At 36.5% G+C, this 26103-nt stretch overlaps 1 protein-coding gene across 4 annotated transcripts in view; it reads left to right on the top strand.

Annotated features, from left to right (window-relative positions):
- Positions 1-26103, top strand: part of ADK (adenosine kinase) — a 476499-nt gene that overhangs the window by 301679 nt on the left and 148717 nt on the right. For 3 of the 4 annotated variants that reach the window (XM_054728736.1, XM_008145357.3, XM_008145356.3), the window contains exon 7: positions 24142-24312. The exons of the other annotated variant lie outside the window; for it this stretch is intronic. In XM_054728736.1, the coding sequence (XP_054584711.1) occupies positions 24142-24312 (171 nt within the window). The remainder of the gene's footprint in view (positions 1-24141; positions 24313-26103) is intronic. 4 annotated transcript variants of the gene reach the window in all.

Genomic DNA, 26103 nt, shown 5'->3' with positions numbered 1-26103 from the left:
CATTGATGTTTCTCTCTTTCTCTCCCTCTCGGTCTCTCCTTTTCTTCTCTCTCTAAAAAAGGAAGAAAAAAAAATGTTCTCTGTATCTAGGAGTTTCTTCTTGTTTATTGTATTTTTAGATTCAATTGATTGCTATGTACTTATTACCATTTTATTGTGCATATTTTTTCTCTTTTTTTCTTCTTTTCCCCCCAAAAGTATATATATATTTTTTATTCAGAGAGGGAGGGAAAGGGAGAGAGAGATAGAAACATCAATGATGAGAAAGAATCATTGATCAGCTGCCTCCTGCACGCCCCCTACTGGGGATTGAGCCTGAAACCCAAGCATGTGCCCTTGACCTGACTCGAACCCAGGACCCTTCAGTCCGCAGGCCAACGCTCTATCCACTGAAATAAACCAGCTAGGGCTCTTTTTTCTTCTCAAAGGAGACCCTTTAACATCTTAATATATAAGAAACCAGGGGCCGTCGCGACCAAAACAACCAGACAGACAACCAAACAGCGGGCTGCATGGGGCGACAAGGCTGGCAGGGGGGTTAGTGAGGGACGTCCAAATGACTGAACAGCAGGCTGTGTGGGGCAACCAGGCTGGCAGGCAGAGGCGGTTAGGGGTGATCAGGCTGGCAGGCAGGTGAGCAGTTAGGAGCCAGTGGTTCCAGATTTTGAGAGGGATGTCCAACTATCGGTTTAGGCCTGATACCAGGGATCTGGCCTAAACTGGCAGTCGGATATCCCCCGAGGGGTCCTGGATTGGAGAGGATGCAGACTGGGCTGAGGGGACCCCTGCCCCTTGTGCATGAATTTCGTGCACCGGGCCTCTAGTCTTTATATATAAAAGCCTAAGCAACCATCCGACCAGTAGCTATGGTGCGCAATGACCACCAGGGGGAAGATGCTCAACACAGGTGCTGCCAAGCTGCGGTGACTTGGCAGCTGTGGTTCTTGGGTGACACACCCAGAACCAGAGAGGAGGGAGCCCGATTCTGGGGCATGTCACCAAGAACCATCCTCTCACAATCTAGGACCCCTCAGGGGATGTCGGAGAGCCAGTTTTGGCCCGATCCCTGCAGGCCAAGCTGAGGATCCATGTACCAGACCTCTAACCCATTGGCTCCCCAGTTTGGGCCTGGCCCTTACAGAAACTTGTCAACTTGATTAGCTAAATGATGAGACATGCAGGATCTACAGGCTGCGGCCCTAATGTCTGGCACCCGCACTGGCCCATCCGCTTAATTTCCCTGCTACCACTTTCTGCTGGGAAACTGGCCTCAGCTTCTCTCCTTCCAGGTGGACAGTAGCACCAGCAGGCAATCACAGGGGAGGGAAGGAGGCAAAGGAGCAGCTCAGGTGGGAAGAAGGAGGTTCCCTCCACCACAGGGCTCTGCCTGGGCGGAAGGGCCTGGGCAGAAGCCTGACATTGAGCAGGATCCTTTCCTAGGCCAACTAGATTCCAGGCTAAGTAAATCCTGTTTGCTAAATAATTGCATTTCCCAGGTAAATGCCCACAAGTTGTCGGTTACTGCCAAACTTAGGGTAAAGTGAGATGAAAGAAGTGAGACAGATACAGAGAGAAAGTGACATAATATTGGCAGAAGAGAGGAGGGAGCTCGATTCTGGAGTGCGTCACCTGAGAACCGCCCTCTTGCAATCCAGGACCCCTTGGGGGAGGTTGGAGAGCCAGTTTCGGTCCAATCCCTGCAGGCCAGGCCAACGGACCCCACCAGTGCACGAATCCGTATAATACTGATTTGGTGATGATGAACTTTAGCTTTTTCTTGTCTGGGAAGCTCTTTATCTGTCCTTCAATTCTAAATGATAGCTTTGCTTGATAGAGTAATTTTGGTTGTAGGTCCTTGCTTTTTCATCATTTTGAATATTTCTTGCCAGAGTTTCTGTTGAGAAGTCAGCTGATAGTCTTATGGGAGTGCCCTTGTAGGTAACTAACTGCTTTTTTCTTACTGCTTTTAAGATTCTCTCTTTGTCTTTAAAGTTTGCTTTTTAATTATGATGTGTCTTGGTATGGGCCTCTTTGGGTTCATCTTGTTTGGGACACTCTGTGCTTCCTGGACTTGTAATTTCCATTTTCTTCACCAAGTTAAGGAAGTTTTCTGTCATTTTTCAAATAGGTGTTTGATATTTTACTTTCTCTTTTCTCCTTTTTGTTCCCCCATGATGCTAATGTTGGTATGTTTGAAGTTGTCCCTTATACTTTGGGTTATTTTTCTTTTTGCTGTTCTAATTGGGTTTTTTTTGCTTCCTTATATTCAAAATCACTGATTTGATTCTCACCTTTATCTACTATACTGTCCATACCCTGTAAATTATTCTTCATTTCAGTTAGTGTATCCTTCATTTCTGACTGGTCCTTTTATATGATGTTGAGGTTCTCACTAAATTCATTGAGTATCCTTATAAACTACTTTTTCATTTTTTGTTAGATACTCTTCTCATATATCTGATAATGCTGGTTGTCCATTTATATTTAGGAGTGATGCATTAAATACCTGATTAGACTATACTCAAGTTATTCTTACTGTATTTGAGTAAAAAACAACTTCTTTATTATAGTGGAAGTAATTTGTATGTTTTCTGCAGGGCTATTTAGCTTCTCCTGAGTAGACTGGACCCTCCAATTTTCTGCTTGGGTGAATTTAAGCCTGAGTGCTAGTAAGGAAAATGGTTAGATTTTCACATAAGTACCTCAGCCTATTTTCAAACTAGCACTTGATTTTGAACCTTATACTCCTTTAGGCTTGGTGTCCCTGAGTTTGAACCCTTTCCAGTTCTTTCCTAGCTTACCTTCTCTCCATTATCCTGCAGAGGTAAGGGGAAGGTCATTTGTCTGGCTATCTAGTTGTGAATGGACTCTGAAAGTTCAACTCTTCATCATCTTCCCTAATTTTCACCCGTACTTATACCTGGTTTTACCTCTAAGATTCTGTTATTTTATTTAACCTTTTAGTATCTGGATTATCTGTATTGGTTGGTATCCTTTAACTATCATCTATTATTTATATAACAACCCTTGAGTTTATTCTATTTCCTTTTCTCTCTCTTTCCTTTTTTTCCCTTTTTTAGTTACACTATTTCTATTTTGCACCACCAAATAAAATTTATACTTTTTTATTTTTATATTTATTTTACGCTGATGTACATGTAGATATTTTTAAATGTTTATCATTTTAAAACTCCTCCTCTAAGAGATTCCTCAGAAAGACTGGTGGATACAAAATTCCTAAATTCTTTGTGTTGAAAACTGTTTTTAAAGGACAACTTGGCTAGATATAAAAATCCTTGAGTGACTCTGTCCTTCATTGAGTTTTTAAAAATTTTTTGGCTCCTGTGCTACATTGCTTTGTAGGTTGTTTTTGAAAAATCTGATACCAGTCTAATTATTTTACCTTTATAAGTTATTTGATTGTTGTACCTGGATGTCTGGAGAATTTTATCTTTTTTCTTGAAATCTAACCTGTTTTCTCCAATATATTTCTAGCTTGCCATTATACATTAATTTTCTTGGATGTCTAAATTCAGTTGTTTGTGGGTTTTTTTAAGTTTTCTGATATTATAATCCTATATCATTAATCCTAATATGCAAATCGACTGAACAGTGGAATGACTGGTTTCTATGGCGCACACTGACCACCATGGGGCAGATGCTCAATGCAAGAGCTGCCCCCTGGTCGTCAGTATGCTCCCACAGGAGGGGCACCACTCAGCCAGAAGCTGGGCTTACAGTTGGCGAGCGCAGCAGTGGTGGCGGGAGCGGGCCTAAGCTGGCAGGCATATATCCCCCAACGTATCCGGACTGCAAGAGGGTGCAGGCCAGGCTGGGGGACACCCTCCCCACCCCCACCCCCGCCCCCAGTGCACGAATGTTGTGCAACGGGCCTTTAGTTTTAAATATTATTTGTTTCCTTTTATTCTTTTAGGAACTAAAAAAATATTAATGTTTTTGCTACTTTCCCTCTCTTCTATTTCTGTTATTTTTTCCTGGCTCTTTTTACTTCCTCACTTTCTTTTCATTGTGTTTTAGTTTCCTGCCTTTCTTAGTGTCTCATATTGCATTTTCATTTGAGTTTATTCTTCCTTGGGTACCCTGTAATTTATTCTCGCTGGTATGATTTTATCTTTGCCTTTCTTTCTTTTTCTTTTTCTTTTTTTTTTTTCCTGAGTTCAGTCAGGTCTCTTTGTTGTTTTGTTTATCTGGTTTTAGTTTTTGAATTTCAGATTCATGGTGGGTTGTCCTATCTTAAGATGCTTGCTTGAGTATATTTAATTCTATTTTTGGTGCTGTCTTATTTTTATTTTGCTTCATGGTTAGTTGTCCTAGGTGTTTTCTCCAATTGACATATTGATCTTAATTTCTGATGTTTCCCAGCTTCCATTAAGCTTTCTCTTGTTCAGGGTGTGTGTGTGTGTGTTTGTGTGCGTGTGTGTGTGTGTGTGTGTGTGTTCTATGGTGCTTTAAATGATTCCTAGTGTAACAGTTCCCTTTTCCATTATTATGTCAAAGTGCAGATGACTTAGTGGATTTGTTTCCGGGGGGTAGGAATAGGGATTGTGAATTCTCCAATTTTGTGCTCTTTCAGCACTCTAAAATTTTCCCCTTTTGATTATTTTCCTCTGCATGATTCAATTGCCAAAAGAACTTTTTTTTTTTTTGCCTTTTTTTCTCCCTTAGGAAGTATGCATTTCAAAGCGTGACACTTCAAATTTGTATACATTTAGGTTCTTCTGCTGATCTACCTGGATACCTATTTAACATTTTCATATTTAGGATAGATAGCATCTATATGACAGTGGTTTTAGATTGACCTTAGTTAGATCCTGTTATCAGCTTCCTTCTCTTTTTTCCATTGGTTTTTCTCAAAACTACCTTTGCTACATGATGGAGTGGTGGTGGGGATGAATATAAGAGATTTTGCAATAGAATTTGCTGATTTTTCTTTTAGTTATTTAGGAGGTTGGGCATTCTTTTTGTCTCCAGATTGTGCTAAGGGCAGGGTGTTTTTGTAGATTTATTTTTCCATCTTGTTCTGTATTGTTTTGGAGGAAGACAGGACTTAGGTGGCAACCATTGCTTCAGCAACCTGGCATTCTTCAAATTAATTTGTTTTAACTTTATACCTCATCCCTTCTTCTACTTCTCTCTCCACTCTAACAAGACTTCTTCATTCAAAAAATATTTAAAATACTTTCTTGTTTTATGCCAGGCATTATTCTAGGGATGCAATAATAAACCAAACAGATGTTCTTGCCCTTATAGATATCACATTCTAGTAGTAGAGAGAAAGAATCAGTAAGTAAATGAATGAGTAATATAGTATTAGGTAATGATGAATGCCATGTTTAAAAATAAATAAATAAAACCCGATAAAAATGACATGGGTGAGGAGGTTGTAGTACTACCTAGAATAGTTGATTAGACCTCTTTGAATAAATGTTATTTGAGTAAATTGTTTTATAGAACAGTAATATACATTTTGTTAGTGTTTACCTCACTTAAATCAGAAAGGTTTTACCACTAATTAGATTTCCATGATAAATAAATTTATTAATTATAAAACCTTTATAATAAGACTAGAGGCCGGAAAGTTTGTGCAAGAGTAGGCCTTCCTTCCCCCGGCTGCCAGCACCTTCTTCCCTCCAGCACCCGGGACCTGGGCTTCCCTCCGGCCCCGGCTTCGTCAGGAAGGACATCTGGAAGACATCTGGTCTAATTATCATATTACTCTTTTATTATCATAGATGGGTGGCATGAGATTATGGAACATGTACCAAGTGAAAAGACTCTTATAGAAAGTACAACCTCAAATTGTCTTCTATTCAACTTTTCTCACCCTACTTTAGAGAATTTATATTGATAGAGGGTCATTTGAGGAACATACAGTCTATCATTTTCTCTAACTCTTTACATATTAGGCTTGGCCATCATAGAGCTACTTAGTTGGCCTTTATCCACCTGCATTACTTTTACTGAGTTGGTTTGATATCAATGTGTTAGTTTTTCATTGAAGAATGCTACAATATATTAACAGTAAATAGATTGAACTTGCTATGGAGAAGTTATTGAGGACATCATGGTCTATATCAATTGGTGTTCATTTTAAGCACCATATGAGAAGTATATTTTAGAACCAAATGTTTCTCATATAAAAGTGGTATTTTTTTATCTCTTCAAGAATGAAAGCCAGGTAACTGGATATCTTACTTTTTGCTTTGGTAATCAAAAAAGTTAGAACAAATTCAGAGCTAATTCAAGACCCTTGTACTATGTTTCTTTGTTCCCAAAACTTAACCTATTCTGAGTTATATTCTTCCTGATCTTTTTTTTTTTTTGGTTGTCTCATTAATTGGGGAACATTGCAGGGTGTGTATAAACAAATAAGCAGACATACAAGTCGGTGAGCTGGAATTCTAGTGCCTTCTCAAAGCATCAGTTGTATGACCTTGGGCAAGTAGAGCAACCTCTCTGGGCTTTAATTTCTTCATCTGCAAAATGTGCTAATAGATCAGAGTTTTAACTGCAGTACCCTGTTATCACGGGAAACAACTTAGAAACCCAATATAGAAACCAATAATAGAATGGCTGTGTTCAGGCCAATGCCATGGTTGCAGGGAAACTAATTCTACTCAAGCATGTCAAACTTGGGCAGCAAAATTATATGTTTTGTAGTGCCCCCCTCCCCTTTGCCATTTTCATAAAGATTTTGAATTTCCCTATGTTGAATAAAAGTCGTAAGGATAATGAATGGATATTTCATTATTCTAGATCAGTGGTTTTCATATTTTAACATGCATCACAGTCATCTGGGTGGGACTAAAAATTTTCATTTTTAGCAAGTTCCCAGGGATATTGTAGGTGCTGATTCAGGAATTACACTTTTAAAACAATATCCCGATACAATGTTAACAATGCAGTTTAGTCAGTTTTATTTTAAAATTAAATAAATTGTAACTTCATATTCAGAAGATAATTAATGTCTAAGTTATATATGATATCTGAAAAATGTAATTAACATACAAAGCTTCCAATGTTGTAAAGGTTTCATACCTATTGTCAAGTGGTATCTATATCTTTTTGACTCCTTATGCTATTGTTGTGAGCAGATAGATGCTAATCCAGTAACAATCAGAGTTGGCTTCAGCAATAAAGAAATTAGTCAAGTGTACAAGCATTCCTTTCTTTTTGATGTGCTGGCAGCACCTAAGAAGAAAATGTCAAGGTCAATATAAGTGCATTTACTGACAGTTTAGCTCTTTTCTATGACACAGAAAATGGTTTGAAATTTGGATTTTTATCACAATATGAAACATTGACCTCCTAGAATGTTAAAGCAAAAGCTTTCAGTTCAGTCATTTTCCATTTATAAAGTGACTAGAGTCCTAATGCCTGAAATTCGTGCAAGAGTAGGCCTTCCTTCCCCCAGCTGTTGGCACCAGCTTCCCTCAGGCACCCAGGACCCAGGCTTCCCTCCGGCTGCCAGCAGGCACCCGGGACCCGGGCTTCCCTTGCCAGCCCCGCTTCGTCTGGAAGTCGTCAGGAAGGACATCCAGGCTAATTAGCATATTGCACTTTCATTATTATAGACTAGAGGCCCAGTGCATGAAATTCGTGCACTCGGGGAGTCCCTCAGCCTGTCCTGCGCCCTCTCGCAGTCTGGAAGCCCCCAGATCGATGCCCCGCAGAGGGAGGCCCTGCCCACCCTGCCAGGGCTCTGTGATCAATTGCAGAGCAGAGGGAGGCCCTTCCCACCGGGCCAGGGCTCTGCGATGGGCCCTCCCAGCCGTGGTGGCTTGCCTCAGTCCTCGCAGCCCCGGCTTTCTCCGAAGGATGTCCAGTCTATCCAGTCTAATTAGCATATTACCCTTTTATTAGTATAGATACTTCATTAAAATAAACAATGCAAACCAGAAAGCCATAACAATTACTCAGAAAAATAGTTGCATTTTTGTCATTCTTGAACTCAGATTTAAAATAACTGTGTCCAGCAATAGTGGGAAGAAGTTACTTTTTTGCATTCCATTAGTTAACTATTTACAATCACTTTAAGATAAATATGGCAGAAAAGAACAACCATCTCTGTGTAGGTTCTTAAAGAGCACTTGTGTTCCCTATTACTTTGTTTCAGAGCCTGATCTATGTATTTCATAAACTTTTGTATGTTAGATAGAATTTTGTATTTTTAAAGTTTTTACTAAAACCTCATTGAGTTAGTTATATGTATCAGAAGGTGTAGTTGCATTTCTGACTCATGAAGATTTATCAATTTCTTGATGAAAGGGATTCCCTCCTCAGAATATTTCTTCAAATCTATTTTAAAGTAAATTTTTGATACGTACATGTTTATGTTATTTATTGTTTTTATAAATATTACGCAAAAAAAAAGTCAAGTTTGAAAGTAAGCCAGATGCCCATAACCAGATAGATGGATAAATACCTTATGATATATCCATGCAATGGGATATTATTTGATCATAAAAAAGAATATACCACATGTTACAAGGTGAATGAACTTCAAAAATTTATGCTAAGTAAAAGAAGCCACACATAAAAGATCACACAATGTATCATTCCAATAATGTGAAATATCCAAATAGGTAAATATATAGAAACAGAAAAGAGATTGGTGGTTGCCTGGGGCTGTGAGTAATGTGGAATAACTTTTTTTTTTTTTTTAATATATTTTATTGATTTTTCACAGAGAGGAAGTGAGAGGGATAGAGAGTTAGAAACATGGATGAGAGAGAAACATCCATCAGTTGCCTCTTGCACACCCCCTACTGGGGATGTGCCTGCAACCAAGGTACATGCCCTTGACCGGAATCGAACCTGGGACCTTTCAGTCCGCAGGCCGATGCTCTATCCACTGAGCCAAACCGGTTTCGGCTGGAATAACTTTTTAATGGGTATGTGTTTTCTTTTTGGGGTGGTGAAAATGTTTTGAAACAAGATAGAAGTAATGATTGCACAATATGTGAATGTGTTAAATGACATTTTTTCACTTTAAAATGGTTAATTCTATATTATGAATTAAATATAGAATTAAAAAAAATCAGTTAATTTAAAACCTAACTGGATTCTAGAATTTTTGAGATGAAAGGGCCTCTCAAGATCATCCACCCAATCTCCTATCTATTTTTCTTTTAGAAAGAGGAAGGGGAGAGGGATAGAGATAGAAACATCAATTGGTTGCCGCCTGCACGTCCCCTGCTGGCGATCAAGCCAACAATCCGGGCATGTGCCCTAATTGGGAATCAAACCAGTGACCGCTTGGTTCATGGACGGACGCTCAACCACTGAGCCACACCACCTGAGCTCCTGTCTGTTTTTCATAAATGAAGAAACTGAAGCTCATCAAGATTAAATATATTATTCACGTTTCAAAGTAGTTTGTCTAAAATCTAGATCAGAATTTGAATATCTGAATTTCTAATCCAGTCATTTTTTTAAACTGTCATATGCTATTTTTAATATTTTAGGGAGACATGCTACTCCAATTAAAATTTTTAAAATTGTCTTCAAGAAAATTGCTTAGCACATTTGACAATTTTTTGTTTCTTCCAACAGACAAGAACACTCAGGGTATAAAAGTTAAATAAATGATCCTGTCCTACTCATGGAAGCTAGAGGATCTGTTTCAACAGTTGTCTTCAGAGGCATCTAGGAAAAAGTATTGAATGGGATTGAGGGGTGGAGATGGAGAGCAGCAACAATTAAAAAATATATATATAGTGCCCTATGGAAATAGGTTGTTATACTAAATGTAAGGGACTTGTGTTGATTTAGTGCTAGTCGCAGAAAATAGATGTCATTTAAAGAGAAGACATTAGGAAAGTAATTACATAGTTTCCTTCTCTCTAAACCCACATTAACTTTCCATTTCTCCATGTTCTTTGTTATTAAGAGGAAGCTAACTTTCCATACCATCTTACATTGGATTTTCTGTTAATATTCTCTCCAACATTCTTTTTGTCTGAGTAGTTGTTTTCATTTCCACTTAGTAGTGTGTACCTTCTTCTGTACCTTTAATTCAGAGCTCAGCAAAGTATGTCCAATGGCCAGATTTGGCTCACTGCCTTTTCTTGTGAATAAAGCTTTAATGGGATACAACCAAGCTGATTCTATAGCTGCTTCAAGTGCTATAAAAGCAGAGTTGAGTAGTTGCAGTATAGATCGTATGTCCCACAAACCTAAAATATTTGCTTCCAGGCCTTTAACAGAAAACATTTGCCAACCCTTGCTCTTGTTGACTAAGTGGAAGGTGAAGAACAGATTCTAGAGGAGTAAATATCACCAGCAAAGGAAAGGATGTAGGCAGATAGAAGATCTGTATGTACAAGTAGGCTAGCTAGAAGCCCTGTATAGTTAAGAGTAAGTTTCATGAAGGTCACGACTCATCAGAGGTAATATAGGAAAGATCAATTACTGTCAGATTTAGAGGGTTTTTAATGCCATGTCAGGATCTTTAGATGGATTGTTTAGGAAATGAGACATTTAATTTTTTTGAGTAGAGGAGCTTTGCCAAAACAGGAAACTGTTGCAATAGTGTTTACAAAGTAATGATGGGAAATTAATACTAATGATGTATTAATAGGAAAGATGGCAGAGTTGCAAGTTACTGTAGAGTTAAAATTGATAGGACATTAGACATTGGATTTGGAGTTAAAGATAATAATTCTTAGATTCAAACTTCATTGAGCAGGAAAATTAAAATTACTTAAACATATTTGGGAGGTAAAGAGCTCATTTTTATGGAAAGTTTAAGTTACTAAAGAGGGATTATAACACTACATAGGATCGGAAACAACTGAAAATTGATTGCTAGGTACTAGTATTACTAAAGTTGTTAGGGCACTCGACTGCCATCATCTGGTCAGGGCCCATCTCTTTATGAAATCCTCTCCCCTCTGCTCTCCAGGTTGCCACTCTCATACTCAGATTTACTTCTGCTTTCTCATACATAGTAAATTACTTCTATTTTTTACTTTTTGTGTTATTTTTTTAATTCTATTTTTTAAATAAAAGAAGCCAAGAAGGGCTTTAGCTTTATCAAATAAAAATGCTTATCAAGGTATTTTCTTCAACCAGATCCACAGTTCCCAAACTGTGTACTGAGACACCCAGGGTACTACGCCAAACTCAGAAGAGTGCTATAGAATATTTTATCTCAGAGAAATGCACCATTTCAACATTAAATAGCAATACATTCCTTTGGGATGATGTCCTATCTTTGGAAATGGTTGCTGTGATTAAGAGAGAGAGAGAGAGAGAGAGAGAGAGAGAGAGAGAGAGAGAGAGAGAGAGAGGAGGGAGGGAGGGAGGGAGGGAGGGAGGGAGGGAGGGAGGGAGGGAGGGAGGGAGGGAGGGAGGGAGGGAGGGAGGGAGGGAAGGAGAGAAGAGGGGAGGGGAGGGAGGTTGGAAGGGAGGAGAAGGGAGGAAAGAAAGAAAAGAAAGATAAGGCCCTAGCTGGGCAGCTTAGTTAGTTAGCTCATCGCCCCTATATGCCAAGGTTGTGGGTTTGATCCACTGTCAGGGCACATACAAGAATCAATCAATGTGAAGATTAAAAAAAAAAAAAAAGAACCCATAAATGCATAAATAAAGTAGAACAACAAATCAATGTCTCTCCCTTTCTAAAAGTTTAATCAATTAAAAAAAAAAACAAAAAAACACCACAAGGCTCCTGTAAAGCAGATTGGAACAGGAAACAGGGTTGCACTATTTAATTCAAATCCAAAGCTTGAAGATTTGTGCAATGCCTGTTAGCACATCCCATTATTAAATATCGTGGTTATTTTTAAAATTTATGTGTTTTTAAACGTATTAAATTGTTAAGGTTATAGTACTTACTAAGTTGCTTGGACCTGACAAAAAAACAGAACTTTTCGGTATTTCTTAGAGCACCATAATAAATTACTTGCACACTAAGTGTGCTGTGAACTGAGAAAGTTTCAGATCCTATGAACTAGAGAGTTGTTCAACTCTAACATGAATATACTCTTCCTTTAGCATGTGAAAATGTAGCAGTCCTATTGCTTTAATAGCATTTTATTTACATGGGAATATATCTAGAGTCTGAATACAAATTTAATTAGATTTTTAAAAATTATCGGTACACTGTAGACTGTGCTTTGTGCTCTAGCAAACATAAAAATAAGGAGTCTTGTCCTGAAGGTTACAATCAAGTTAGGGACTTAAGACAAATGTAAGTTGCTTATATTATTAAATAAAATGAAATAAATACTTGTGATTATTCATGGCATAATGTTACATATTATGTAGTTTCAAAGAGGAATGAGTACATCTGTTGGTGGGAATGCAGTAAGTCTTTGTGGGATGGAAGTTAGATTTTAAATGGGCCTTCATGGAGGTGAAATTCCAACAAGTAAAAGTAGTGGATATTTCAGATACATAGAACAACATAAAGACTCAGAAGATTTATGTTGGGAGAAGCAAATCATTCTATATGATTGAAGCAAGGACATATGCTGTGGAGTAATAGAGGTTACAGCTGGTTTACTATGTAAGTTGGAATATTGTGGAGAGCTTTGAATGCTAGGGTGTGAGGCATTTGGATTTAATTTACTAGGAAAAGAAGAGTGATTAGGGTGATTAATCTGTCAGCAGGATATAGAATGATTAAATCAAGGAGAGAGAGAGGAGGCAGGGAGAGCTTTTGTGAAGGGAATGATGGATTTTGTTTTATGTATTTGTATTTCAAAGGAAATACCAAACTGTATATTGAAGTTAAAGAACATACTTCAGTTCAGCATTGTAACTAACAGCTGTAACATAAAACTCACCATTCATGAAAAAAAATAAATAAAACTTTCTAATGTTCTTGATATTATTACAGAAAGAAACATAAAATTTTAATATGTACGGAGTTTATATAATATGCCAGGCATTGCATTAAGCACTCATTAATTTCTTATAATGACCTTGAGTAGGTATTATTGTCCCCATTTTTCAGATGAGAACAATGAGGCCTAGAGAAGTTAAGTAGCCCAAAATCACATAGTTAATGTGTAGTCAGGTTGGCAAAACTTTTAAAAATAAGTGTACTTGTTTGTTTAAACTCTTTGGTGTTGAGAATTAAGTGAATCCTTCTCAAATCTTTTCATATTATTATAATTCGTCTTAGACATGGCTCCTCTTTTGTTGTTTTCATATCATTCTTTTTTTAGAGAGGAAAAGAGAGGGAGAGAGAGAGAAACACCTATGATGAGAGAGACTCACTGATCAGCTGCCTCCCGCATGCCCTCCCCCTAGGGATCAAGCCCACAACCCGGGCATGTGTCCTTGACCGGAATCAAACCCAGGACCCTTCAGTCCACAGGCCGACGCTCTACCCACTGAGCCAAACCAGCCAGGGCTTCATACCATTCTTGATCTCTGATACCATTTCTCTCCCCACCATGGGTATGCTCCTGTGTTTGATAATGAGTCCTATAGCCTTGAAAAATGTATCTTGTTAAGAATATCCACTATGTAGGTTGTTCAATCTAATGTATATATTTCTAATTTATTGCTTTTAATCTCTAGAATAATGCACATTCACCACATTTTCCTTATCTTTTCCCCTAGAAATGGACTTTAAGGATACCTCCCACTCTCTTTCACTTTCAGCAAAGCTGTGATAAATATGCTCCTATGTGTCCCACCTTCTTTCCACTTGTCTTGCTGCTTCTTATTACATGCTTCACGGGGGTTATTTCAGATGGGAGAAAAGCTGACTTCTACATTCATGGTATAGTTAAGATTGCAAGTATTTCAGTCCTTAAAAAGATTAAAATATAGGTGAAATGAGTGATTTCATCGATGCTTCCAAAAGCAGCCACATAGGCAGGAAGGACGATCTAAGTGAATTATTCTATTCCATTGATGCATTACATTCCATCAGTGGTGACACAAGCATTATAGCATCACTAGTATATTTGTTCTGGTTTTCTTCTTGTGATTCTATTGCTGTCATTGAAATGAAGTAGTACATATCATATAACATTGTAATTGTAAATGACTTATACATTATCTTAATGGTTGTCAAAGTCAGTATTTTCCTTACAAGCAAATAAAAACTATGTTTTGTCATAATTCATATTTTATTCCCACTCCTGCAAAAAAAAAATACATTTTACATTCTCTGGGAGATTTACAAAACATGTAGACCCATTAAGAGGAAGAATTACATGCTATATGGTAGTGTATTTATTACTTTTGACTTCTAATTTATTCATTTTCTCAACCTCATTCTCTTAGTGGTGTTACTATAGCACCTTCATTATGGCATGGAAAACAGACTAATTATGTTCTTCCGAACAGACAACAGTGGTATGTCTTGAGACTCGGCATCTGGTACTTTCAGCACTCCCTCATCAGTGCTAGTCTAGGTTTGGTGGGGCTCTCTGGTTGTCCAAATATTTTTTGTTACCTTACATTCTTCTTTATTTTCACTTTTGCTTCTATGAAAGTAATTTGTATTTACCAAAGTAAATAATCTCATATTTAGTTTGTTCCTTTTTCAGCCATCTATCTACTTGTAGAATGTAGACTTACTCCCATTTATCTGCTCTTCTTCTCACTGTTTATGCATATCTCTTATTTGTGTAGAGATTTCTTTAAGTGAACCAAATAGTTTTACCTTTAAGCCATTTTTATCAGAAGAATAATTGAACCTCATTACTAAAATTTGAAAAATAAAAAATATTTAAATTATCCATAATTTTTAAACTCAAATTTAACCATTTTTACTTTTGGTTCATTCTCTTCTAATTTTTTTCCTATTGATTTGATGTACCGTATTTTCCGGCATATAAGACGACTTTTTAACCCAGGAAAATCTTCTCAAAAGTCGGGGGTCATCTTATACGCTGGGTGTCATCTTATAGGGCGGGTATATCCCAAACGCTATATTTTAACTGGAAAAGTTGGGGGTCGTCTTATACGCCCAGTCGTCTTATACGCCAGAAAATACGGTAGTTTATAACCATATGTTGTACATACTGTTTATATATCTTAGGTTTCATTTAACATTGTGTAGCATAAATATTTTCTAGTCTGCAACTTAGTTTTAATAATTAATACTTTTACTATCTTCAAAATATTCTCTTGAGCAGCCAATGGAAATATAATAGAAGCCATGTATACAATTACAAATTTGCTAGTACCCTGAAAAAAAAAAGTAAAAAGAAACTGGTAAAATTAATAACGTTAATAGTATATTTTATTTAACTTACGATATCTGAAATATTTCTCATTTCAACAAGTAATCATAAAATTATTATGTTTTTAACATTTTTTAAATCATACTAAGTCTTTGAAATTGTGTCTGTCTTACATTTATAACATAGTCAGTTCACTCACTAAATTGACAATGATCAAAAAATGATATGTAGTCCTACCAAAAAATAAAATTATGTTTAACAAGAAAAATATTTTGCATTGCTTCCATTTTTAAATTTAAATAAATTAAATTCCGTTTCACAATCATACTAGCCACATTGTATGTGCTTCATTAGCTACATGTGGTTCCTTATATTTAAAGTAGAGTTCAATAAAATTTGAAGTTCAGGTCTTCAGCACTACCCACATTTTAAATGATCAGTAGTTAGATTTAGAGTAGGTTTATATGCCAGTCCTTACTTGACTATTTATTCTTCTATCATTGAATATTTATATTGTTCCCAGATTTTCAGTGCAATAAATAGTATGTTGATACATTCATGAATGTATGTTTTCCCATATTTTGGATTATTTCCTTAAGGTAGACAGATTCTCAGAATTTGTTTATGGTTTCTCATGTGTATTTTCAAATTATTTTCTGAAAAAGCAATGTCAGTTGCACTCCCACCAGTAGTATTAAGTTATTAAGTTCACGAACCTTTCTTCACCATTGAGTACTACCATGTTGTTTCTCAAAATGCTAGAGAGGAATATTTGTCTATTTACTTGTGTATTTTCCTTTCTCTTTTAATGAAATACTTCATGTTTTTGGTTTATCTATTGGTGTCCTAATATTTGTTTAATTTTTAATCTACTTTTAAAGTTCTTTATAGGCTAAAGATCTTAACCCTTTGGTATATTTACTGTAGTCATTTTCCTGTTTTTTTGTTTGCTCCCCCCACTCCCACTTGGGACTGGAAGACAACCCACTGAAGGTTTTAGTTTTTATATAGTAAATCTTTAGATAATCGTCCCTCCCTAGGCTTGAAAGTCAGTCCCATTCCAGAAGTTTGATATTTACTTCTGTTTTATTACAGATTGTCTTTGTTTTTAAAAAAAGAAAAAGAAAACTCTTTAATCAAACTGAATTTATGTGGTTCTGTATTCTCAAGGAAAGAAACCAAATTATAAGTTCTTAACCTTCAGTCAAATCCAATGCTTACCCATTATTTATAGATGAGCCTTAAGGGATTACTGACCCACTCCTACTGCCACTGCATGTAAAATTTTATGCATATGTGTGTCTAAATAGACCCAAATAGGTTAAAATCCACTGGTCTGCGTGTTTCAAAATAATTACCTATTTCTGTACTGTTTTATTCTGATTAGAGTATTTTTCTAAACAAAAGTTTTTTTTCCCCCCTATATCACTGTGTATTCACAATTGATCATTTTAAGGCATGGTTACTCTACTAGCTTTATTTTGTTTTTGAATTTATATTCTTATACTTCCAAGCTGATAAATATCTAAAATTTACGTAGGTGTTTATGTACACACACATACACATCTATTCCTCAGATAATTGTTAATGGAAATAGTAAAAAAGAGTTAGTGCTCTTAAGGACAACTAAATTGAACCCTAAATGATCACACAGAATTAAGGTAAACACTGGTGAAGAGCAAAATGATTATCCCTCTCCTATTCTTTTAGTATATTAAACAGCTTAATTTCTTCCATTCTCCCTGATAAATCCTTAGAGTGGTTGAATAACAAATCTATGTATTTGAGATTTCTAAGCATTAGTCTAGCTCTGCTAAAATGGTTCTTCGGCTCTGCCTTAGTCTTTCTCCATCCCTCTTACTCTTGCCTTTTTGTTTTGTTTTCTATTTCAATGGGTAAAATTGTCTCGCTTCATTCTCAGTTTTGATTAACATTATTCAACCTCTAAGTGCTAGAATTCACTCTGCTTTTAGTTGCTCATAGGAACAAAGAGTAGCAAGGTTAACCTGTAGACTGAAATTCCTAACTTTAAAAATCACAAGATTTTCTTGATTATAAAGAGTATTTTTCTAAACTATAGCCATATAAACTATTGACCTATTTTTATTGCAAATCTGACACTTGGGGGAAATTTTTATAATGGTGCTGTTTTTATTTTCAGTGATACTATAGTTTGGAACATGTGGCTTAGCAAAGGATATAAATCTGGGAAGAAAAATTATGGTTGGCATCAATTTTAAGTCTTTGCACTCTAACAGAGTACAAATCCGAAATTGTTTAAATACTAAATATTTACTTAAAGAAAAACAAGAGACCATTCAAAATGGAATTAATTTAAATTGTGAAGTTACCTCATTTAAAATCTTATAGTTTTTGTATATTCTTTATAAAATTTACGAAATGGAAGTTATACTATCCACATCACAATAATCTTGTGTTGCATTTTAAAGTAAAATACGCATACAACATGCACACATTTGGAATGAGGCCAAATTTAGACTCCAGGGGCATACTGTTCTGTACCGTAAATTACAATCAGATGTATTTTAGCACAGATCAAATTTTCAGTCTGAAGTTGGTGAGAAGCCTAATTATTTGACCAGGTTACTATTTACGTAGACCATTCTCTGGCTGTCTGTGGTTAATCCACAGCTGGCAGAGAGCTAGCTCTGGGAGGTTTGTATTTCATGCTGGAGCAGTTTGGGAAGAGATGGGGGGAGGGAGACTTTAAACTCTCCTCATTAAATGAAAAACTAAAAAGCAAGTACATACATATTACTATGGAGACAAGATGCTATATAAACTGTTCCTTTTAATTCTCCAAGTGACAGAAATAGCAATGCAAACAGTTTGGGTGCTCATAGTTTGCAAATGACATAGTAGTTGGTTTAAAAAGTAAGAGGAAAACACTTAAAATATAATGTTACCTAAGACAAAGACTTGTTATCTTTTAGAACAATTGGATATTGGTAAGAATTAATGGATTGGTATTTTTTTAATGATAATAAAATGTGTTATTGTAATAGGAAAATATTTTATTAGAACTTGAATAGCAATACTCTAAAATAATAAAAGACCGTTATAATAATATCTCAGCATTTATAAGGGCAATACACCCTTCATTGATAAATCCCAGTACACATGATTCCTGTAATAAAATTAATTTTTAGTATTCATTTAATATTCAGTTTTAAAATTGGAAGTAACAGAAAAACATCTTTTTAGGAATATACCCATATTACTAGAAAAATACAACCTTTCAAAACTCAATCAGAAATAATCAGGAAACCTGAATAGGCTGATAACTACTGATGAAATTGAAGCAGGAATAAAAAATAAATAAATAAATAAATAAATAAATAAATAAATAAATAAATAAATAAATAAAAAACTTCCAGCAAACAAAAGCCCTGGTACGGATGAATTCACAGGGGAGTTTTACCAAATATTCAAAGAAGAACTTGAATATTCTCCTCAAACTATTCCAAAAAATTTAAGAGGAAGGAACACTTTCAAACTCTTTCTATGAGGCCAGCATTACCCTAATTCCAAAACCAGATAAAGACATGACAAAGAAAGAGAACTACAGCCAGTATCCCCGATGAACATAGATGCTAAATTCCTCAACAAAATTTGAGCAAATCAGATCCAGCAATACATTAAAAAGATCAAACATCATGACCAAGTGGGATTTATCCCAGGGATACAATATTTACAAATCAATAAATGTGATACAGCACATAAATAGATTGTAAGACAAAAATCACATGATCATATCAATGCAGAAAAAAGCATTTGACAAAATCCAACACGCTTTTTTGATAAAAATTCTCAGCAAAGGGGGAATAGAGGGATCAAATCTCAACATAATAAAGGCCATGTATGACAAACCTATAGCCAACATCACACTCAATGGACAAAATTTAAAACCATTTCCACTAAGAACGGACAATTCAGAGATGCCCTCTTTCACCACTCTTGTTCAACATAGTTCTGGAAGTCCTGGCCATAGCAATCAGACAAGAAGAAGGAATAAAAGGCATCCAAATTGGGAAGGAAGAAGTAAACTCTCATTATTCTCAGATGACATGGAAAACCCTAAAGATTCTATCAAAAAAACTAGTAGTCTTAATAAATGAATTTGTAAATGTAGCAGGATACAAAATTAACACCCAAAAATCCATAGCCTTTTTATACACCAATAGTGTACTCTCAGAAAGAGAAACTTTAAAAAAAACAAAAAACCATTTTCCAATGCAACAAAAAAATTAAGATACCTAGGAATAAACTTAACCAAGGCAGTAAAAGACCTGTACTCTGAAAACTACATGATCTTGAAAAAAGAGATAGAGGAAGATATAAACAAGTGGAAGAATGTGCCATGTTCATGGGTTGATAGAATCAACATCATTAAAATGTCCATATTACCCAAAGCAATCTACAGATTCAATGCAATCCCTATTAAAATACCAATGGCATAGTTCACAGACCTAGAACAAACACTCCAAAAATGTATATGGAATTTTAAAAAAAGACCCCCCAATAGCTGCAGCAATCTTGAGAAAGAAAAACAAAGTTGGAGGAATCACAATACCAGATACCAAGTTATACTACAAAGCCACTGTGCTCAAAACAACCTGGTACTGGCACAAGAACATGCATATAGACCAGTGGAACAGAACAGAGAACCATGAAATCAACTCAAGTCACTATGCTCAATTAATATTTGACAAAGGAGGCAAGAGCATACATTGGAGCAGAGACAGTCTCCTCAATGAATGGTGTTGGGAAAATTGGACAGGTACAGGCAAAAAAATGAAACTAGACCACCAACTTACACCATTCACAAGAATAAACTCAAAATGGATAAAAGACTTAACATAAGATGTGAAACCATAAAAGTCCTAGAAGAAAAATCTCAGACATCTCTCATATCAACATGTTTACTGATACTTCTCCTAGGACAATGGAAACTAAGGCGAATATAAACAAATGAGACTGCATTAAAATAAAAAGCCTCTGCACTGCCAGAAAAAAACACACACAAAAAAACAACAACACATCAACAAAATGACAAGAGAGCCCACTACATGGGAGAACATATTTGCCAATGATTGATCCAATAAGAGGTTAATCTCAAAAAAATATAGGGAACTCATACAACTTAACAAAAGGAAGACAGTCCAATTTAAAAAACGAGCAAAGGACCTAAATTGATACTTCTCCAAAGTGAACATACAGAAGCCAAGAGACATATGAAAAAATGCTCAAATTCACTAATCATCTGAGAGATGCAGATCAAAATGACAATGAGATATCACCTCACACCTGTCAAAATGGCTTTCATCAACAAATCAACAAATGACAAGTGTTGGCGAGGTTGTGGAGAAAAGGGAACCCTAGTACACTGCTGGTGGGAATGCAGACTGATGCATCCACTGTGGAAAACAGTATGGAGTTTCCTCAAAAAATTAAAAATGGAACTGCCATTTGATCCAGTGATCTCATTTCTATGAATATATCCTAAGAAACCTGAAACACTCATCAGAAAGAATGTATGCACCCCTATATTCATAGCAGTGTAATTTACAGTAGCTAAGACTTGGAAACAGCTTAAGTGCCCAGCAGCAGATGAGTGGATAAAAAACTATGGTACATTTACACAATGGAATACTACACGGCAATAAAAAAGAAAGAACTCTTACCATTTGCAACAGCATGGATTGCCCTGGAGAGTATTATGCTGAGCGAAATAAGCCAGTCAGAGAGAAAAATATCATATGATCTCACTCATATGTGGAATCTATTGAACCAAATAAACTGATGGTCAGAAATAGACCCAGAGACATAGAAGCATGAACAGACTGTTGAACCTCAGAGGGAAGGCAGGGGAGGGTGGGTCAATGAACTTGTATGCATATATGCATAACCTGTGGACACAGACAATGGGGTGGTGAGGGCCTGGGAGAAGGGGGACGGAAGCAGACTGGAAGAGGTTAATGGGAGCAAAAGGAGGACTCATGTAATACGTTCAACAATAAAGATTTTAAAAATAAAATACAAAAAAGAAAAACATCTTTTTTTTTCCTATTTAAACTTTCTAAAGTTGGCATGATAGAAGAGCTTGGTCCCTTGGTTGTAAATGAATATTTCAATAGCTTTGTTGGTAATTTTTAAAATAAGTTTCCTTCACATTTTCTAGGTTACTCTTCAATTTATAAGCTGCTCTTCTCCCCTTCTGGTTCCCATTGCCCTCACTTCCTCTGGTTTCTTGCTCTAATTATTCTCCCTTTCTTGCTTCTTCATTGTTTTTCTCCATTAGGTCCTTTTCATTGAAGAGCAAAAATGCTCAAACTTTATTTTGTTTATTTTATAAAAACAACTCTCCCACCCTCTACCCCCACTAAAAATATATTTCTGCTCTTTTCTTCTCTATTGTCTGTTCATACTAGGAGCATTATCTTTGCAGTCATTTGAATCCAACCAAGCTTCATCACATATAAACTATGGCCTGAGGGACATTTCTTAACTTTCCTATCTTGCCTTCTTTATTCATAAGATGAGAATAGTAATAGTATCCACCTTGTGGATTTGATGTAAGGAAAAAAATGATAATAACTGAGTTAATATGCATAAAGATTTTAGTATAGTATTTGGAACACAAGAATTCAGTAAATTTCAGGTGATTTTATATTATTCACCAATAAATCTCCCAAAATAATTTATAATCCTTACTCTTTACTTTCTCATTCCTTCTTTAACAAGTATCTCTTTTTTCCTTCATAGCATAAGTACATTCTCCCAACCATCAAATCCTGTGGCTTTTGCTCAGTCCTTGCTTTCTGTACCCATTAATAGCATTGCGTATCTTTAACTCTCTTCTAGAAGTTTCCCTTGTTCGATTTCTCTTTCATCACTTTTACTATCCTCATTTTTCTCCCTGTACTGTCCTCTTGTTCTCTCCTTTACTATTTTCTTTCTTCTATCCCCTATTTTTTGTTCTTCATTCTGTCCTTTGTCCTCTTCTTTTTCTCCATTCTCTTTCTTGGTAATTACAACCCGCTTTTACTATCACCTTCTTCCAGAGCCTTTCTCCTGAGTCCAACTTTCTCATATATTAGGGCGTTTCTTAACACCACAAAAAAGAGTATAAATACAACTAAACACTATTTCCATCTAAGCCAGGTCTTATTCTGGACGTTTTTATTTCTATTAATGGTAGAACCATATTCAAAATCTCAGTCATCTTCTGGCTTTTCCTTTGTCCCTTACATCTTAAACAGTTGGAAGTCCAGAATATTCCCAGGATGACTACCTTTTGCAGAACTAAATGTAGCTTTGATTGACTGTTGTTAAATTGTTGCTGTCCGCATTAACATTTCTTTAAGTTTTCTTACAAGTTTGTTATTCCATTTTTTCAAGGGAAACTTTATGATCCTTTCCCACCCCACCTAACAGACTCATAATCTGCCCCTCCAGGCCCTTTGTGCTGTTCACCTTGCTGGCCTATCCAGCTTTATCATCTATTGCCCGTTATTTATTCTTCCACGCACTTGTTCCCCATTCAAACCAATTTCCTATAAGCATCCATGCCTTTGCTTATGCTTTCTTCATCTAAAATGCATAGATATATTTTAAACACTTTTACTAATGTGTCATACATAGATATATAGCATTTTAAAATATAGCTTTCCGGACATGAAATTTTAATTAAAATTTTTTAAAATTCAGATCTTCCTTTAAAAAATCAGTTTAGATATTCATAAGGTAACAAACTATGATCTTAGTAAACTAATTTAATTTTTAAATAAATATCATGTTACTTTTACAAGAATATGAAGTATCTCTCAGAAGCTTGAGGGATCCAATCTGCCTTCATTACTATTTCTCTGATTTAAATGTAATTATTGTCTTGAATGAGACCTTTCAAATATTTTTTCTTATGTAGATTTCCAGAATTCTTTTTTTTTTCCCGGAATTCTTTTAGTGTTGAGTATACAAATCTAATATGAAATAAGTAATGTTATACTCTGACATAATGGCACATATCAAACATATAGTACTCATATGATAAACTTTTCTCCTGATCAAATGCTGCTGTTTTCTGCCTTGCCTTTTATAATTGTACTAAAGGCCCAGTGCACGATATTTGTGCACGCGGGGGGGGGGGGGGGGGAGGAGTCCCCTCAGCCCAGCCAACACCCTCTCCAATCCGGGACCCCTCGGGGGATGTCGACTGCCAGTTTAGGTCCGATCTCAGGGATCGGGCCTAAATCGGTAGTTGGACATCCCTCTCATAATCCGGGACTGCTGGCTCCTAACTGCTCGCCTGCCTGCCTGCCTTCCTGGTCGACCCTAACTGCCCTCCCCCCAACCCCCGCCAGCCTGGTCGCCCCTTACTGCCCCTCCTGCCAGCCTGGTCACCCCCAACTGCCCCTCTGCTGGCCTGGTTGCCCCCAACTGCCCCCCTCTGTCGGCCTGGTTGCCCCTAACTGCCCCCCCTGCTGACCTGGTAACGCTTAACTGCCCCCCCCAATGGCCTGGTCGCCCCTCACTGCCCCCCCCCTGCTGACCTGGTCGCCCCCAACTGCCCCCCCACTGGCCTTGTCACCCCCAACTGCCCCCAGTACCAGCCAGCCTGGTTGCCCCCAACTGCTCCCCACCCCCCACTGGCCTGGTCGCCCCCAAATGCTCCCCTGCCAGCCTGGTTGCCCCACACAGCCTGCTGTTCAGTCGTTTGGTTGTCCTCACTAACCCCCCTGCTGGCCTGGTCTCCCCACGCAGCCTGCTGTTCAGTCGTCTGTCCGGTTGTTTCGTTCGTGGCAGCCCCTGGCTTTTTTATATATTGGACTTTAAAGTGTGTATTATATATTGTATTTTGTATAGGTTTTTTTTTAATTCTCACTGAGTGAGAGTGACTCGGGAGATTGCATTTCTAATGTTTCCTTCTTTTTTTTTTTTTACCCAGGGCTTTTTTCTTACCGTTTCACCGGAGTCGGTGTTAAAAGTGGCTCAGCATGCTTCTGCGAACAACAGAATTTTCACTTTGAACCTGTCTGCACCATTTATTAGTCAATTCTACAAGGAATCATTGATGAAAGTTATGCCTTATGTTGACATACTTTTTGGAAATGAGACAGTGAGTTACTCTTTTTTTTTTTTTTAAGTGCCTGTGTTTTTGGTTTCTAGTTTGTGTATTAGTTTAGAAATTATATAAATAAAAACCAAAACATTTACATACATATATTTGAGAATTATACAATAGAACTGCCTAATTTTGTTACACTAATTCAGTATTTCCAGTATTTCTTTCAGTATATGTTAATTTTTTAAATAGTAAAAAAAAAAATTGTTTTTAAAGGGGTAGGTTATTGAAGTTTATAATTTACATATAGTAAAATTCACTCTTTTTACCATACATTTCTATGAGCTTTTGCAAATACACATAAACCTGACTTGAAACCATGACCACAGTCAAGATAAAAACCACTTTCATCACTAACCCTTTTAGTCAACCCTTCTCCCCATCCTGAGCCCTTGACATAAACTAATTTGTTTTCTGACAAGTAAAATAATGTTTTCCTCTGAAATTTTCATGGATTAAGGTAAGAGACATCTAGTTTAAAATAAATGTCTCATGAAATTAAGTAGCTCTTCAAAGTGTGAATCTAACTCAATAAATTATGAGTAAATGTTTGTATGTTATAATTTGTATTAAATCTCTTTATTGATAGTATCATTTTTGCTAATATTTGTATGTTATATTTGATGGTGATGAATGGATTTGTATTTGAACTTTTGCAGCCTTTTCTTTTTACCAAGAATATACGTTAATTCTAAATGAGTGGAAAATATATATATATATATATTTTTGCTCATTTAGATTTAGAGCTTTTGTCTAACCTGTATACTTTTAAAATCCAAGAAATACTGCAGGGGGGTGGGGACATGAGTGGGGGGTGGTTTGGGAAGGTAATGGGGAGATGAGGACAAATATGTAATACCTTAATCAATAAATTTAAAAATAAATAAATAAATATCCAAGAAATAGGGAAAAAAGAGAACCTTAGGGTATCTTCATGTGACCTGGGCAGTATTACTTAAATTTCATGAATCTTGGGGTCTTCATATGTAAAGGAAATGTGTTCTATTAATTATACCAGAAGTCTATTCTGATTCTAATTCCATGGTTCTAACATAGTTTGGTTGTATTCACTGATTTTGTATCTAAATGAGATAACTGTATTGTCTTCCTAGAATAACATCAAATTTAACCTGGAAATAATTTATGAAATCAACCTGGGTGATTTCTAGTAAGAATATGGTATGAATATCTTTAAAAGCACTAACAAGTCAAAGGAAATGCTACACTGTTGATGATTTACAAAGTAACATAATGGCAAAAAGTGGTAAAAGCCTTGAATTCCTAGGTATCTGCTAGAAGTCTCATTTGACTAAAATCTATCATTTAGATTTTCCTTATTGCCAGTTTTATTTTCTGAAGGGTACAGGAAGTAACTAGGAAAAGCGCTACCCTAGCCCTTTAAATAACATGAAAGATTTGGTCATCAATATGGTAGTCTGAGAATTTGGGGAGTAATTGATGTTCTGGGTTCTATTTTATTTTATTGATTTCAGAGAGAAAGAGAGAGGAAGAGAGAGAAACATCAATGATGAGAAAGAATCATTGATTGGCTGCCTCCTGCACGCCCCCTCTTGGGGATCGAGCTGGCAACCCCGGGCATGTGCCCTTGACTGGAATTGAACCTGGGACCCTTTGGTCTGCAGGCCGACGCTATATCCACTGAGCCAGACCAGGTAGGGCATGCTCTGAGTTCTTTATAGTCAGAAAAGATCAAACTGGCAATACTTAAATAGATGCTCTAGACTTTAAGAAGACAAACTTGTAAAAACCTTTTAAAAAGATAAA

Source organism: Eptesicus fuscus, chromosome 17 (assembly GCF_027574615.1).
Source record: "Eptesicus fuscus isolate TK198812 chromosome 17, DD_ASM_mEF_20220401, whole genome shotgun sequence".
Taxonomy (NCBI): Eukaryota; Metazoa; Chordata; class Mammalia; order Chiroptera; family Vespertilionidae; genus Eptesicus; species Eptesicus fuscus.
Note: the sequence above shows the minus strand (reverse complement) of the source record. Positions and strands in the feature narration are given on the sequence as shown.